The sequence below is a fragment of the Anser anser genome (assembly GCF_964211835.1).
Source record: "Anser anser genome assembly, chromosome: Z".
NCBI lineage: Eukaryota > Metazoa > Chordata > Aves > Anseriformes > Anatidae > Anser > Anser anser.
Genome location: NC_139723.1, coordinates 73,255,104 through 73,273,136, shown reverse-complemented (window position 1 = coordinate 73,273,136; position 18,033 = coordinate 73,255,104). Strand labels below are relative to the sequence as shown.

Sequence of the window (18,033 nt, the reverse complement as noted above, 5' to 3'; positions counted from 1 at the left end):
GGCCACCAGATTTGTCAGGCACAATCTGTCCTTAAAAAGCCATGTTGGCTGTCACCAGTCACCTCATTTTCTGTGTGCCTTTGCATAGTTTCCAGGAGGATCTGCTCCATGATCTTGCCAGGCACAGAGGTGAGACTGACTGGCCTGTAGTTCCCTGGATCTTCCTTTTTTCCTTTAAAAGTGGGGGTTATGTTTCTGCTCTTCCAGTCAGTGGGAACTTTACTGGACTGCCAAGACTTCTCCAGTATGATGGATAGTGGTTTAGCATCTACATTTGCCAGTTCATTCAGGACCATGAATGCACCTCATCAGGTCCCATGGACTTGTGCACCTTTAGGTTCTTTCACTGGTCTCAGACATGATCTCCTACAGTGGAGAGCTCTTCATTCTCACAGCCCCTGGCTTTGCTTTCTGGAGCTTGGGCTAAAAGGCTGGAGCTCTTGCTTGTGAAGGCTGAGACAAAAAAATCATTGAGTACCTCAGCGTTCTCCATATCCTGGGGGAACTCATTTCTTCCTGGCCTTCTTTCTTCACAATCCTTATCACCTCTCTGCCATTAGCCATCCCTCAGTGAGTATCCTTGGAAGACACTGCAGCAAGCTCTGTACAAGTAATTGTTTTAGGCTGGCTCTACCTTAGAGATCTGTACAGTATGTTCTACTGCATACATAAGCATAATCCAGGTTGATCAAGGGAACAAAAAAAACTATCCCATCCTAAAACTTGAAATATTTGACTTCTCTATTACCAAATGATACGGATAAAATTGTTACATGAACATGTTCTAAAGAATGCTTATAAATCTGCTAGAAATGTAGCTGAAAGAACACTCAAAACTTACAGAAATTTGCTTGCTCTTCTGCTTTACTTCCTGAAAATAAAAGTAATCTCTGAGTAGGTGACATTTTCATGCATTAAAATTATACATATATTTGATGGTATACTAAAATTTATTTATGACTTCCAACAGTGTTTAAAAAAAAAAAAAAGAATACACTATAGGAGCTGGGGACTACAGGACAGACACAGGACCTGTTGGGAACCTTCCATCACCAAGCGGTACCTATTCCTGACTAGACTGTTCAAAGCTATTGAAGAGAACCTAATCTCCTTTATTTGACCAAGCGTTTTATTTTCTCTCAAATTTTAGTTTAATACCTCCCAGATACTATGTGCTAGAATGTGTATGTGCCTGGCATGTAGTTCAGGATGGAGTGAGCAGGACAAAAACATGCCCTGTGATTTTTTATTTTAAATAAATGTCCTTTATCAAATCCTGATAAGGAAGGCAGTACCAGGCCAACTCCTGTTCTTACCCCTGCCATCAGAGTGGTTCCAAAGAGTGTTTATCAATACGGTGATAGGCACTTTATATATATAAATATAAACATATATATTTATATATAAATGACAGAGCTTTTGTTTCACACTTCAAATGGAGTAACAAGAAATTCTAAGCCAAAATTATAAACCAAGTAACTATTTTTAAAATTGAATTGGATCTTCTCATTTTCATTTATGCACATAAGAATAGCAAGTGCTGACTACATTAGTATAATAAAGTTAAATATGCCATCAATGTGCATAAATAGTTGACTACAAAAATCATCCACACATTGTGTTGGGCTTAGAAGGAAGATCATCAGAGCAGTGTAATTAAATATTTTAATCCCATATAAGTCTATAAAAATAAAATCTGAGTTGTTTATCCCCTCAATGTGGCAGGAACACAATCTGAAGTACAGGCTTTTTTGCATTTCAGTGGAAGACCAACTATCAGTTTATGAAGGCTACACATAAATGGCATGACATTCTGTTAATGTTCCTTTTGATTCCCAAATAGATTCCAATAAAATATAATAATTCCTCTTTGCATAACTGTTATCACTACATAAAGACCTCAACACTATTTCTTTCAGGAGAAATTAAAGGAAAAGCCCAATTTGAAGATTCATATTGTCAAGCCTGGATTTCTTTTACAGAATGCAGTCTCACTCTTACACCACCACCTACTTAGTAATAACACAGCAAAGTGCATTCTTCTACACATCAAGCAGCAAGTGCCCACAGCTGGTTCGTATTTACACATCGTCGCAATCATGAATATCACAGCTTTGAAAACGAGTGCCCAGCTCACAATGGGGTAAACTTATGTCACAGAATGGTTGCGGCTGGCAATGACCTCGGGATTCACCTGGTCCAACACCCTGCTCAAGCAGGGACACCCACAAATGGTTGCTGCAGACCATGTCCAGATAGCTTCTGAATATCTCCAAGGTGGGAGACTCAGTTGCTTTCAGTTGGTCATTTCTTAATGCTGCCTTTGTTGTTGTCATTTGTTTGGCGGGTTTTGTTCTTCTTTTTTTTTTTTTTTTTCAATGAAAGCATGGGTCTCACTTTCTCTAACGGGAAGGATTGTTCTAATGAAGATATGAAGAAGTTGCTACTGTTTAAACTGTCATCACCAATACAGTAAAACTCACTTATAAAAGCAAAACATTTACAATTAAAGAAATACTGCAAGCTTGAAAATACATTTCTGCAGTTTCTATATTCATGTTGCAGTTTACTCTTAAGTGTGCTTTTACAAATTGGTTTCTAGAATTTACGGAATTACGTCTTACTTGAGTTGCAGAAATTAAGTTCTGCTTGTTTGCATTTGTTACTATTGACTTATCCTACTTACTAAATTCAGAAAAAAGAACAAAATACTTTTTGTAAAAGTTAATGAAAATGGGGCTAATTTATCTCATTCTGTTTCTTTTCACAAGTTTGACAAAAAATCCTTCTTTTCACTTGAAAGAAATGAATATATTGTGCAGCACATATTATAGATTAGATTTGTTTGGAAGCCGTATTTTAGACAGGGGAAACAAGATCAAAATACAATAAATTGTTTTTCCTAAGAAAAGTGCATCATTTGTTGTGAAGTAATGAAAATGTTTACGACAGAACATTTGGCAGGATGTGGGTAGCAAAGAAACACATTGAGGGTTGGGAGGTGGGGGAAGAGAATTCAAACAATGAAACAGTAAAGCTGCTCTGTAGAAGGGCAATAATTCCCACATCTCAAACATTACTAAAAGTGATGACGTTTATGTTTTATTAGGTTTTCTTTGTAAAAAATATAATTCAGTGAAAGATGAGAAAATCATGAAAAGCTAATGGGAAGAGTATAATTACAATAGATCTCTAGTTCAAGAAGCCTCCACAGGCTCATTAGTTGAAAAATCATTTAACCTGTTAAGGCTTCTCCAGTCTTTTAAAACTCCTTAAGGAATCTTTTAAGATTCCTTAAAAATTCATTCACTTGAAAATAGTGAGCATTATACCTCCCAAAGCACTTTTCTGTATGAGAACACATTCATCAGAAGACAACTCAATATGCCTTAAGCACACAGAAAAGCAAAGAAGAAGAAACATCCCATGTCAGAGCACTGGAGAAGCCAATGGGAGGGAGCTTACCCTCCTCTGGGATCCCTGCTTGGAAAACAGAGAGACAAAAGCATTCAGAGAGCAAAACCTACCCAGTGATTAACCCCCATAACCTGTTTCTCTCTTCTCAGACAGTAAGGTCAACATAACATAACTACAGGTGTATCTACAGAAGTGTTTTGTTTCAGATCCATAATGTGCTTTGATGCAAATCTCTGATTGTTCCCACTGAAAACGATTTGGCTTGCACTGTAGAGTAGTCTCAGACAACATAAACTGGATTCCTTTGAGATTAAACTCGTATTCCAGGACAGCACCTGAAGCTCCAAACAGAGCTAGTCTGAACTACAGCAAAATGAACACTGTGTGGGTAAGTCCCCAACACTATTAACTTGAGATACCCACTCCTGTTGGCATGATGTGCCTAGTTAATGCAGATGAAGCTTACAGGACCTGGTGAGCAGAACTGGTGGTATAACTAATAAGGGTAAATCAGTACCTATAATTTTCATTACTGTGATTGTAACATTTTTTATAGAATAAGAAGCATCGGTTACCTTGCAGGAAATAACTTGGAATTTCCTGAGACTAATGTATTTAAAATCTCAGACATAATTTACAGTGACAATTTCAGTCACTTAAGGAAAAAAAAAAAGGATTTATAATGTATTTAAATGTATTTAAAATCTCAGACATAATTTACAGAGACAATTTGAAGCACTTAAGGAAAAAAGAAGGATTTATGGATCGTTGATCCAGACATGACAGACCATCTGCCCTTACCTTCTAGAACACAAAAACAACAAAATGTCACCAGTTATTTGATGTGATGCAGGTATGTATGGATTTATACTAAATATTTCATATTATCATAGTGTGACAATATAAAGGAGCACACTACAAACACATCTGCAATGCTCAGATTTCGCCTTATGTTATTCTCACATTTTGGGACTGCTTTTTTTTTTTTTAATATTGCTCCTTACTGTATTAAAAAAAAAAAAAAAAGTTTATGCATGATTCATTAGCCTCACTCAAAAAAAAAAAATTTATTCTTGAAAATTTTTCAGCCCAAACACTTTAACTTTCCAGAAATACTCTAACTAACAACAAATTCTTTATTTCTACCAAACCAACATAAAGCTACTTTGCATTAGAACTAAAATCAAGCCAGTATCTTTTTTTTTCTTTTTTTTAATCTAAGAGCTCGTGACAAGTTATTTTTCAAATGGACTTTTCTGAATGTATCGGAATTTAAAGGTTCACTTGCTATGTTTCCACACTTTAACACTCAGAAAATTATTCCATTATAACCTGTAAACAGTGGGTGATTTGATGTGTGGGATGAGTCATCTGGTCACAATGTGGCCAAGACAGTAGGATGGGACAGTACAGCTGGAGCTACAAAAAAGTTGCACTTGAGCTACTGCAGAGCACCCAATCTTTTTACTCTCTTTTTAGCAAGAGAATCAACTTCACCCACCATTTGGAGTCAAGAAGCCACAGGGAAGCGTGTAGGTGCATATACGATTTGCTGCACCTGAAGCTGGAAAGTAGGAGACAGGAAAAACAAAAAAGATGCTAGACGTCTGTTAACAGCCATGTACAAAGGTGAGGCTGGGTTATCACCTGGCACTTCACAGGACCTTCAGCTTTAAGCACTGTAGCGGTACAGCACCCAGAATGTAGTATGTGCAGTTATGTCAACATATTGTTACATAAAGCCATCACTCAAACACAGCATGTTACACAAAAGGCTTTGAGCTAGACAAGTCTTGCACAAGCCCAGTGACATAACCACAAAGAAAGCACTTGTGAAAAACAACCAAGTAGAGGACATACTGGCAATTAATAGCAAGAACCTCTTTCCTTGCCTATTTTCAGGTTATTTATAGATATTGAGCTACCTTGGATATTTCTGTACTTTCATTCTCTCATGCACAAGTCAGAAGATGCAGTTTATAATTTTAGCATATCAATGTTGTCAATTTTCCTACCAATGCTATCTCTCCTAATCCAAGCTGGGCACGTCCCAAAGTCTGCCAGGCATCCCAGGAACGTGGGTTTCTCTGAACAGCCATTTCTGCTGCATGCACTGCTGGAAACATTTCATGTAATGACATCAGGACCTATGGCAGAAAAATAAGAGGAATAAGAATAAACAAACTGAAAACGGAATTAAATTTTCTGGGATTACACAAGCAATCACCCTTGTTTCAATAATAAGGACAGGTTTGTCTCACCTCGGTTTTTATAGTTTACAAGTCAGTTGCCTAATCTAAGAGTCACCCAGTGCCGCCCCGTAACTCACGGAGAGAAATAGGCGTGCTACAGGATGATTTATCTGAACAATTTACGCAACTCTCCTAGTGAAGGCATCCGTGTCTCTCCCTCTGCCCTACATATCCTACATTCTGTAGAAGACTAACAGAACTGTGATATTACACAGAAAGAGTAACACTGAGAATTAATCACAATACATAAGCAAGTGCTGTTGCAAAATGCCCATGTGTTTTTTTTTTAATAGAAAACCAAAATTTACCCTACATAGTTACAGTGCATGTGATACAATTATAGCAATAACCCTTGTAATTCAGCTTGAAAACAACTGTAAAAATGATGATTTCAAGAGAAGTCTTTGCTATTGTAGAATGCTTTACTTGTATAGGAAGTAATCTACATAAAAAATGTAAAACGGTGGTTTCTGAATCTGGAAATCTCATTTACTCAACAAACACTACAGGTTAGTGTTAGCCTGTTACCAAAGCATTCTATCCCTTGCATTGAATCTCCATAACTAAGCCTATAAATCATAGCTAACAGCACATATCATGTCTCAAAGCTTGCTTTATTTTTCCAAGACCTCCATGAGACTGGCATGTTACCTGAAGACCTGCATCACTCTGAGATCATGATTTCAGACACCCGCATGCTATGGTGATAGATAACAGTGTAAGAAACAAATGACAACTGCATTCCAACAGTATGATGAAAAAGTGAACCACACAAGTAAGACTCATGTGTGGGCAACCACTTTCTTCCCAACTGGTCAACCCAGAAGCATGACAAATAATATCAGAATACATTCTCACTGCTGCTGAAGAGTAAAACACATTTATTTAACCTTACAGCCCCACGATATATTAAACAGACAAATATGAGTGTAGCATAAAGGAAGATTCAAATGCAATTACCTTGAATTAATTAATTAATTAACTTTAATTCACAAAGTACTTGCACAGTACAAGGGTAACTGGAGTAGAAGAGTAAGAGAGCTTTACCTCAGAAAGTAACCCTGCACACAAGAAACACAGCAAGCAAAACTTCCAACAAAGCCTTTGGATCCACACCTCTGATGCTTTAGTAAGATTATTTTTTTCTGGAGAGTAATTGCATGTTTTTGCTTTAATTTGATTTAACAGACTGTACACTGGAATCTAAAGTACCTAAAAATCTTTAAACACACTCCATAGCTGTATGTCATGTCACTGGCATTTCTCCCTCTTTTTTCTTAGTAGTTCCCAATAACTGTACTTTCTCAGCAAAGTTGGTACTGAATATTATTTATTTTTCTAAAACTTTCAGTTCAACTGCTTTTTGTGTGCAGCTTCTCCAATCTGCAACAGATCTATGAATTGAGTCAAACTGTTACCTGAGGAGAGGTGTACATCCTACCAAGATTAAACAATTTTGCACCCCTCAATTAGCTTTTACATTCGTCTCTTTAATGTATTTATTCTCATAAGAGAAAACAAATCCAAGTATATCATTACTTGAACAATTTTATGCCACCTCAGACTAATCAGTACTTTTTACAAGTATTTCCTACTGCAACAACTCCAAAACATCATTATAAATATAAATATAAACATTCTCATCTCTGCGCCTGGCAAGATCATTGAATGAATGCTCCTGGACACAGTATCAAGGCACATGCAGGACAAAGAGGTGATCTGGGACAGGCAGCATGGCTTCACCAAAGGTAAATCATGCCTGATCAATCTGGTGGCCTTCTATGATGGAGTGACTGCATCAGTCGACAAGGGAAGAACAACTAATGTCATCTACCTGGACTCCTGTAAGGCCTTTGACACAGTCCCACACAACATCCTGATCTCTACGTTGGAGAGATATGGATTTGAAGGGTGGACCATCCATTGGATACGGAATTGGCTTGATGGCTGCACCCAGAGAGTGGTGGTCAATGGCTCTATGTCCAGGTGGAGGCTGGTGATGAGCAGTGTCCCTCAGGGTCTGTTTTGGGCCTGGTGCTTTTCAATATCTTCATCAATGACACAGACAGTGGGATTGAGTGCACCCTTGGCAAGTTTGTAGATGATACCAAGCTGAGAGGTGCAGTTGATACAACAGAAGGAAGGGATGCCATCCAAAGGGACCTGGACAGGCTGGAGAAGTGGGCCTACATGAACCTAATGAGGTTCAACAAGTCCAAGTGCAAGGTGCTGCCCCTGGGTCGGGGCAATCCCAGACACAAGCACAGATTGGCAGAAGAACCCACTGAGAGCAGCCCTGCAGAGAAGGACTTGGGGGCTCTGGTGGACAAAAAGCTCGACATGAGCCAGCAGTGTGTGCCTGCAGCCCAGAAGGCCAACTGCGTCCTGGGCTGCACCAACAGAGGGGTGGGCAGCAGGTGGAGGGAGGGGATGGTGCCCCTCTGCTCTGCCCTTGTGAGGCCCCACCTGCAGTGCTGCGTCCTGGTCTGGGGCCCCCAGCATGAGAAGGATGTGGGGCTGTTAGAGCGGGTCCCGAGGAGGGCCACAAAGATGATCAAGGGCCTGGAGCACCTCTCCTGTGAAGAAAGGCTGAGAGAGCTGGGGGTGTTCAGCCTATGGAAGAGAAGGCTCTGGGGAGACCTCATCGCAGCCTTTCAGTACTTAAATAAGCCTTATAAAAGATGGACTCTGATCAATCAGATAATGACAGGACAAGGGGGAACGGTTTTAAACTAAAAGGTGGGAGATTTAGATTACAGGTTAGGAGGAAATTCTTCAAAGGGTAGTGAGGCACTGGAACAGGTTGCCCAGAAAAGCTGTGGATGCCCCATTCCTGGAGGTGTTCAAGGCCAGGTTAGATGAGGCCCTGAGCAACCTGATCTAGTGGGTGGCATCCCTGCCTATGGCAGGGGCGGTGGAACTGGGTGATCTTTAAGGTTCCTTCCAACCCGAGCCATTCTATGAGTCTATGAAGGTTCTTTTGCTCTCTCTAAAGTTCTTTCACATTGTTTTGATTATATTCTCTTCATTGTTGGTTTCCTTGATCCCTACATATCGCACTATAATGAACCACTGTTCATTTGATTTAAAAAAAAAATTTAAGACACAATGAATGACAGTGTCTTGTTCAAAGTCTTGGGCTCAGTTCCTACTGTACACAAATTGATTTTACCCTCATTTTAAGAATTTATGGTTTTTGGTTCATTTATCTGGTTTTGAATACATTATTTTTACTTGGTCAAACATGGCATGAACATAATGGTCTAGTTTTCTGTTTCTCACAAAGATGTCTCCAGGTCCTCTTTCATCTCAACGCAGATGCTTGAAATACTTGAGCTGATCTATTATTTTTTCCTTCAGATATGTGAACAAAACAGGAATCTGTCAACCAGTAGCAGTCCCTACATCCGGATTTATTAGAATACTTGCAGCCACTTGGCTGTATTTTATCTTCTCATTGTTACAGTCATTTGTTATATTTGTAAGTTTGTTTAGACTTGGATATTTAACTGTATTGCCACAATTATTCTGAAGAAAACTGGGTGAAGTAACCTACCCCCAAATGCTCTCTCTGAAATAACCATGCTCTTTGATTTAGTTGAACTCCTTTCAGAAGGAACTCCTCCATGTGGAGAATATATCTTGTTGGGAGCTCTATTATACTTAGTATAACAAAGCTCTTGACCTTTTCTTAATCTTTTTTGGACTACAGTACAATTGATTCTAAACCACAAGCTATAATCAGCATGAATCCAGACACACATACAATTACATTACTTCATCAGCTGCTTTGTGTGATGTCTTTTGGTTCAATTTATATTGACAACTATGTCCGTATTTTTGGTAGGAATTTTTTTTTTTTGGACAGAGATTAATAGTTGTTACTCTCTGCTATTCTCTGCTAGTCACTTCTAACAAATACTCAGATTATGAAAGTAAACAGGAACAAGCAAGCGTTATTTTAATGGTCACAAACTACTAGAATAAATTAGACTAGTCACGCAGCATTTCTTTAAAATGGATTTTACCTTGAAAGAAAAAAAAAATTCAGTTGCACTAGGGTATTTTTCAATAACCAGACAAATAGGATGATGCTTCAGAGAAACTACGTATCACTCAGAAAAATGTGCCAATATAACCTTTTAATTCAAAAGGACAAAGATATCAAGCTTTTACTTGTCATAATTATTCTGGGAAAAACCTCCACAAAGAGACAATCTTATCAGCAAAACAGATGTTTATTTTGAAGCAAGCTATGAGGGAAAAGGGTTGTTTTGCCAGAATCACCTGCCTGTAAAGTACGGATCAAGATACGTGTGTATTTATGAATGTCCCTTTTAGGAGCTGACACTAAGATTCTATTCGTTTTCTGTTACTAATTTCTTGCATGAAACTTCTTTTGCAAATTTCATTAACAAGATGGCACTCAAGCTTCACAGTTAAGTAATCTCATTGCAAATTTTATTTTCCAGTTACAGTGAATGCAATTCATTAGAAAACATTGTTAAAACTAATCAATTAGAGAAGAAAACAAAATCTTACAAAACAGAAAAGGCTCTCTCTTCCTATGCACATGCTTCTGTCTAGTCATTTTTAATATATTTCTTATAAAGCTGTTCAGTAGGTGGCTTCTCTGAGGTTATTTTATTCCAACACAGACTTACAATTATCGCATGCATTGAAACAAAGAACATCTTTGTCACTATGGTGACTTTGTTTAATAGGTCTAGCTTTTTTAAAAAAAAGTGTAAGTGGAGAACGCTGTGGAGAAAAAAAAAATCAAATATTGCAACAGTCATCAGGAGACTGACCAAGCGAAAAAATCCAGGCACTAGCATGACCTGTCCTGTGCTACCCACAATATTTTGGAAGTGTTATGAATTCGAATGAGTCCTCACTTTAGATGAGATCAACGGCTTGAAGCTGAATCACTATATATAGACACATTCCAAGTCCAGTGAAAACGACCCAATTCCTTCTTCCACCCAGAAACCCATTTTGAAACAGTCATGAATAAAATTCTTCCTACCTGTAACCAGTTCACATTTACGCATGCCACAAAGCAATTACTGTTGTACCATACAACAAAACCTTTTCTAACGGACCTTTCTGGAATTTTCTAAGTTTTCTTGGTAAACTCCTTTTACTACATCCCAGTTTAAAAAACAAATAAAATGAAACTCCCTACTGCTTATACTTGCTTATGTTGTGATCAGAGAAGAGAATTACAAACTCAATTAGGTTAGTAGGAACCTCTGGAGGTCATGTAGTCCAACCTCCTCGAACAAAGACTGTTAACTTGAATCTGGTTGTTCAACATCTTTTTCAAATAAACTAAATATCTCTAGTTTCTTCAGAAATCTGTTTAAAGAATAATCATTTTCACTGAAAAGTGTTTTTTTCTTGCTCATGTAACACTGGAATTTCTCTTGCTGTCATTGGTAAGCATTGCCTTTTACTATTTTGGTGGACGCTTCTGGGAAGAATCTCTCTCCTCTGTTACACACACCCCCACCCTCCCACTAGGTAATAGGGATCTTACGAAACATAGAACCACAGAATATCCTGAGTTGGAAGGGATCCACAAGGATCATCAAGTCCAACTCCTGGGTCCCCAAAGGACCATCTGAAAAACCAAACCATATGTCTGAGAGTGTTGTCCAAACACTCCTCTTGAACTCTGGCAGCTTGGTGCCATGACCCCTGCCCTGGGGAGCCTGTCCCAGTGTCCGACCACCCTCTGGGTGCAGAACCTTTCCCCAACACCCAGCCTGACCCTCCCCTGTCCCAGCTCCATGCCGTTCCCTCGGGTCCTGTCGCTGTCCCCAGAGAGCAGAGCTCAGCGCCTGCCCCTCCGCTCCCCTCGTGAGGGAGCTGCAGGCCGCCATGAGGCCTCCCCTCAGCCTGCTCTGCTCTGGGCTGAACAAACCCAGGGACCTCAGCAGCTCCTCAGACATCTTGCCCTCTACACCCTTCACCATCTTTGTAGCCCTCCTTTGGACACCGATGGTTCTATATCCTTCATAGATAGGTATCTGTGAAGTTTATTTCTTTGCAGATGAAATAAACCAACCTATCTAAAACACTAAAATATTTATTAGCTTACTAGCTTGCACAGTGGAAGTAACATTAGAACATTACATAATTACAGTACATCACAAACTGGTTAATCTCAACCAACACAAATCAACAACTAAAAATCTTTTGAACATAACTATAGAGTCAATATAATGCATACAGCTGTAATATTGACAAAGAATACATGAAGAATTCAGCAGTTCATATTCTGAAGTTCCTCCAGTTCCACAGAGGCCAAATACAGTTCAAGGACAGCACAAGAACTTCAGAGTAGGCAGACGCTCTGCCCCAACTCTCGCAGCGAATCTCCTCTTAAACTTACACAGGTACATCATTTGCACTGTAAGCATGACCTGCTGTTTTGCTTAGAAGTAATATTTAATTAGTAACTTTTTTTTAGTAGACTTTTTTTTTTCTATTCACAGAAATGTACAATGCTATTTTTAAATCAACTGATCTCAGCAGTTGGTAGCAGAGTTTCTGTCTGTTATAAGAAAATAGGAGTATAAGACTGCCTCTTGGAAGAGTACACTAAATTCAGCTCAGAGTGGTTCGTACCTATACAGTTTAGTGACTGTAATAGCCACGTTAGCCAAAGGTCTGTTCCAACAGAGGGACTCTAGTGGGCCTGGGGAAAAAAAAATAATACCCACATTCCTCTCTTATTTTGTTTCTTTATTTTGTCATAGTATCCCTCATGAATAGATTGGCAGCAGTCATCACCATAAATTGATCTTTTACCATCATGTCTGGTTCCAACTGATTGCCAGTAATGCAGAGCTTGTATTAAGCTAAATTTATAATTCCGTAACAAACATATCATTACCAATGACCATTTATATATGACCAACTATATATAAATCAGCAATTATTAGCTGATTTGTTATAACTTAAACTACTGATTATGAAATCTGGCCATTTCTTAGAAACTTTATCATTTCTTAGGCACAAAGAGGGAAAGAGGGAAGTTGAAATTATTTCTTCATTGAGCTATGAATTTCGTAAGCCTTAAGAACAAGGGTAGAACAATTTAAATATCCATATAATGGGCTTGGCATACAAAGAGAGATATGCAGCTGAAATCCTGATCCTGTTCAATGAATGCAAATTGAGGATGCAGGGCTGTACGGAAACAGGATCCTCAGACAGCTGATAAACAGCCAAAAAGCTTATTAAATTTACATAACTTGAGCTGGCAATGCATGCTTGCAGCCCTGAAAGCCAAGTGTAACCTGGGCTGCATGAAAAGCAACGTGGCCAGCAGGGCAAGGGAGCTGATTTTCCACCTCCGCTCTGCACTCATTGGACCCTACTTGGAGTCCTGCACCCAGCCGTGGGGCACCCAGAACAAGAAGGACATGGACCTGTTGGAGTGAATCCAGAGTCCAGATGATCAGAAGACCAGAGCACCTCCCTTATGAAGACAGGCTGAGGGAGTTGGGGTTGTTCGGCCTGATGAAGGGAAGGCTCCGGGGAGACCTTATAGTGGCCTTCCAGTACCTAAAGGGGGCCTACAGGAAAGCTGGGGAGGGACTCTTTGTCAGGGGGTACAGTCACAGGACAAGGGGGAATGGCTTTAAACTAAAAGAGGGGAGATTTAGATTAGACATTAGTAAAAAAGAGGAGTACTCAGAGGATGGTGAGGCACTGGAACAGGTTGCCCAGAAAAGTTGTGGATTCTCCATCCCAAGTGTACAAGACCAGGATGGGGGCTTTGAGCAACCTGATCTAGTGAGAGGTTTCCCTCCCGTGGCAGGGAGTGGGAATTATTTGATATTAAAGGTCCCTTCCAAACCGAACCATTCTATAATTCTATGATAACCCTTTTTGCTTGTTTACATTAGTATTCACTCGTTTCAATACATATCTATATACAATTGTATGTGCACTTTAGGATTCCTTTAAATAAGTTATTTTACATTTACTTTGAAATACTCACATTACTTTAAACCTGACATGCTAAGAATATGTTAAGGCATGGCAAAACAAATAGATTGATCCTGTCCCCCAAATATAGGGGAATTCATTTAAACTCCGTCAATGTTAAACCATTATGCAGATTCAGGATCCCAGAAGAACGGTAGGAATGCTGTCATAGTTGCACAGGGTGTTCGAGAATTTGTTACCTGAGATCTCTGTGGTACAAGTATCACTGCATGAGTAACACTAGCCAGGTGAATTCTCAGGAATCCTGCCTGAATCCCAAGCAAGTTCATTATATGTACCATGGCCCTTTTTTGATACCTCTCTTGCCCCAAGAAGAGAGTCCTGGCTGGTCCACTGTACAGAAGTTCAGACCCAAATTCACACATCTCCTTCATGCACGCTCCTCCATCTTCGTAATTCAAAGCAGCAGTGAAATAATGCAATGAATGTATAAAAACTTAGGCCTCAATGAATTTCAAGCCATCTAAGAGACTACATTAATGTAGGTGGGCTTTATACACTCCTTTGAATATGATACTAAGTGTCTAATACCAGAATTAATACTAGGGGTGTTAGTTTTGCCAAAACAATAAATAATTATAATAATACAGAACTGAACTGCTTGCATAAACATTTACTGGATACTCAGTGTTCTTGCAACAGGGAAACAATTTAAGCTGGTAAGGGAATATAAGCTATATAAATTGAAACATCTTGCATGAAAAGGAGAACAGTATGTGCAACCCTAACCTCTCAACACACCATAATCATCTGTTTTTAAAGGGATCAAAGGGTAGCTGAGAGCGATGGAAAGAAACTCATCTACTTTTATGGGTTTTGAACCAAAATACAGTTGAGCAATTCCATAGCTCCCATATGATTTTCTGGAAACACTCTTAATGCAACTGTCATTGACAATTGAAAACTTTAAACGGTATTTCCGTTCTTCAGAAATTAGGAAAGACATTTGTCCCACATCAGTTAAAATAGGGATCTTTAAGTCTTTCCATAAATATTTAGATTCCTATTGTGTCCTTAGTGTATTTTTCTGAGCTGCATATTAAACAACAGGATATTTAAGATGTTACTTTGCTGCCGAGAAAGCAAATACTGATGAACTGGGGAGCTGCTATATAGCCCAACCTAAGACAATCTTTATAAACCTAAAAGGATACACAGATATTCAGACCCATTAAAACCATCCCATCCTATGTTAATTCTCAAAAAGCGTGACTCACGGGGAGGCTTTTCTTCACTGACAGAAAATCAGTATAGACCATAAAGAATCTTTGCATATAGTGCAAAGTCATTCTTAGCATGAATCACCTCCTCTAGTATGTGACTCACATCAAGACAGGCAGATTTTCATGGTCCCAATACTGGTCAAGCCCTCGCTGAAATTGGTGTACAGCTTTCTTCCAAATCTGGAGCTGCCTAAACTTTCTCATTTAGCTACACAGTAATAGCTTCAGTATTTGTGCTGGTGTGATGGATTGGAGTTACATACTCAGCCATAAGACGGTATCATTTAAATATTAACCACAATATTTTTGGAATGACTTAACATATTCCTATTTTGGCAAAAAATGGACTTTTACAGCTCATATTAGTGCCTTTAAAAGTAGAAAGGTATCAGATTACACATTATACTAATCAGCTTCCAGTAAGCATAAGTCATACTGCAAACAACATCTGTAATAGTTATTTGCATGTACTAAAGAAATACTGCCAATTTACAAGATTAAAATAGAGGTTTTGTTGAAAAGATTTAAGAAATAATTTTATAAATGCACACTATTTTGTACATAAACTTCTCTTCTGTTACACTGTGAATGAGAATATATTACGTAATAACAAAAAGTGAAACCAAAGAGAAACAGTGCAACTGTCCAGCTGTGCTCCCTTCTACAGGAAAGGGAGCAAAGATGCACTGGAAGTGAAAGCCTGAATTCCACCATTCTTTCAGGTTTTGTTCCTCTCCAACAGTATCATTAAGACAGGCAAAGAAGTTTTACAAGCCAAATTTTACAAGCCAAATTACAGTCACACAGCTGGTTTCTGAGCCCTTCCTGGTAAGCAGGAAAGCAACGTATCCTCTTCCTCCAAGTCACTTATATATTCCTCCAAGTCACTTATACAGTCTTCAGCCTGGAAAAGAGGAGGCTGAGGGGAGACCTCATCACAGCCTACGGCTTCCTCATGAGGGGGAGTGGAGGGGCTGGCGCCGATCTATTCTCTTTAGTCACCAGTGATAGGACCCGAGGGAATGGGGTCAAGCTGCGACAGGGGAGGTTCAGGCTGGTTATCAGGAAGAGGTTCTTCACCAAGACGGTGGTCACACTGGAACAGGCTCCCCACAGGGACGTAGTCACAGCACCAAGCCTGTCGGAGTTTAAGAAAAGTTTGGACTACGCTCTTAGACATGTGGTCTGAATTTTTGGGTAGACCTGTGTGGAGCCAGGAGTTGGACACGATGATCCTTGGCGGTCCCTTCCAACTTGGGATATTGTACGATTCTATGATTCTATATACCTTGGTCACTTAGATGAAATATAAAAGGATTGGGGGTGCCAAGCATGCAACCACACATCAGTATTACCTATTGCATCTGGAGTACCAATTGAATGGTGATGTAGTAAGCACCTGTATGCACAGGTCACTCCACACCCTAGTCCAGACCTTGGTAAGCTAACAATTCCCTGTACTTCTGTTATTTCCACTGCCTTTTTCAACAGAATACTCTTGAGTAAAACACAGAAGAAACAAATTGCAAAATAAATGCTACAGCAAAAGCATTCTGCATAAAGGAGCCAGCAAGAAAGCACTCGAATCATTTCTTCTCAAGATATCTTATCAAGATATCAAGGATATCAAGATATCCTACTAGGTGGTCTGTTTTACTCAAACGAGTTAAATTTTTATTTATAGCCAAAAAATCTATAGGACTGATATCCTTTTCAAATCTTCCCACCCACACCACCCAAGTTTTTCTAATACAAGCTATATTCACCCCGTATATACATATATGTTGACAAAGTAATCCAACAATACTCAATTTATTATTTTAGAGAATCTAACTTTTTTCAGTTCACAGACAACATGAGCAGTTGTGATAACATCCAGAAGAAAAAAAAAGTAGCAGTTACCACATCTTGTGTTTTCGGTTTTGTTATCTTTATACCAGAATCAAATTGCAGCAGCAATAACAATTTTAATACTAAAAAATATACCATGCTTCCCAACAGTGGCATAGTACATTCATTGATGTGCTGTTTTTCCTTTCTCTTTTTCTTCTCCCAGCTTTAAACAAAGTATTTTTCCCCCATATTTTTGGTAGCTATTTCCCTAAGAGTACTTTTTTTCCCTTTCTAATCTGTAAAACAGATGGAAGATTGTTTTTTAAAGAGCCTTTCTTCCACATGTAAGTTTCAGTGTTCTCCCTTCATCTCAATTTATTTACCTGTCCTCTGACTTTCGTAGTCACATACGTTAAGTGACTCAACGTCATACACAATTTATGGCTTAAACTATTAGTTAAGGATTTCAGAAAACATGAATGAAGAAGAAATAGCTCTCACTGTTTCCTCTGAAGCAACAAACGGCTCTCTCACAGAGGATACAAATGTGGTTATACTGTGGCACATTAGCAAGAAGAAAAGCTTTTTATGTTTCCAAAAAAAAAACCTAAACTGTCAATGTGAGGAGATAGTTCCTGTCCATTCCTGTTGAAGCAGTCTCTGTAAATGTGCAAAAATATACAACATCGCTACTTTTCATCTTCCCTCTAGCCTGCTAATCTACTACACTCTACAAACAAAAACATTAAAACACAGGTAACATGTTCAGCAGCTTGGCAAGTGTTTTCTGTTTCCATTCATCTCAACTATGACATAGCACAACCTTTATATTCTTAAAAGAAAAAGAATAAAATTAATTAAAAAATAGAAAAAATGTGATGAGGAAGATCGACAAAAGCCTTTAGCAAACAGAACAAGCAGCTTTAACAGGTATTAAACACAGAAAAATAATGTGATAAAAAAGCAGAAGCCATGTATTTTCTTGTTCTCATTCTCAATTCAAATTAAAAATGTATTTGTAGAACAGCATCTTTATTTAATATGGGGGAGAAAAAAAGTACTCTCATACCTTGGCAAACAGATGGAGACAAAAGCTTCTTGATCCAAACAAAATGACAAATCTTGGCACTTTTGCCATCTAAGCTACACGAAGAGACACACTTAAATTACAAGCTCATGTCATAACTTTGACAAGCAGTGTTGATGGCTGCAAGCCTTTTTCATCAAAACATTTGTAAAATAAAGGCTTTGATGAATTAATGTCATAAATATACTCCAACTAA

The 18,033-nt window shown here is 38.7% G+C and overlaps 1 protein-coding gene across 1 annotated transcript in view; it reads right to left on the bottom strand.

Moving 5' to 3' along the window:
• The window catches only part of TTC33 (tetratricopeptide repeat domain 33), a 52,295-nt gene that overhangs the window by 7,146 nt on the left and 27,116 nt on the right, over positions 1-18,033 (bottom strand). The window contains exon 3 of the mRNA XM_083818430.1: positions 5,433-5,564. Coding sequence (XP_083674556.1) covers positions 5,433-5,564 — 132 coding nt within the window. The remainder of the gene's footprint in view (positions 1-5,432; positions 5,565-18,033) is intronic.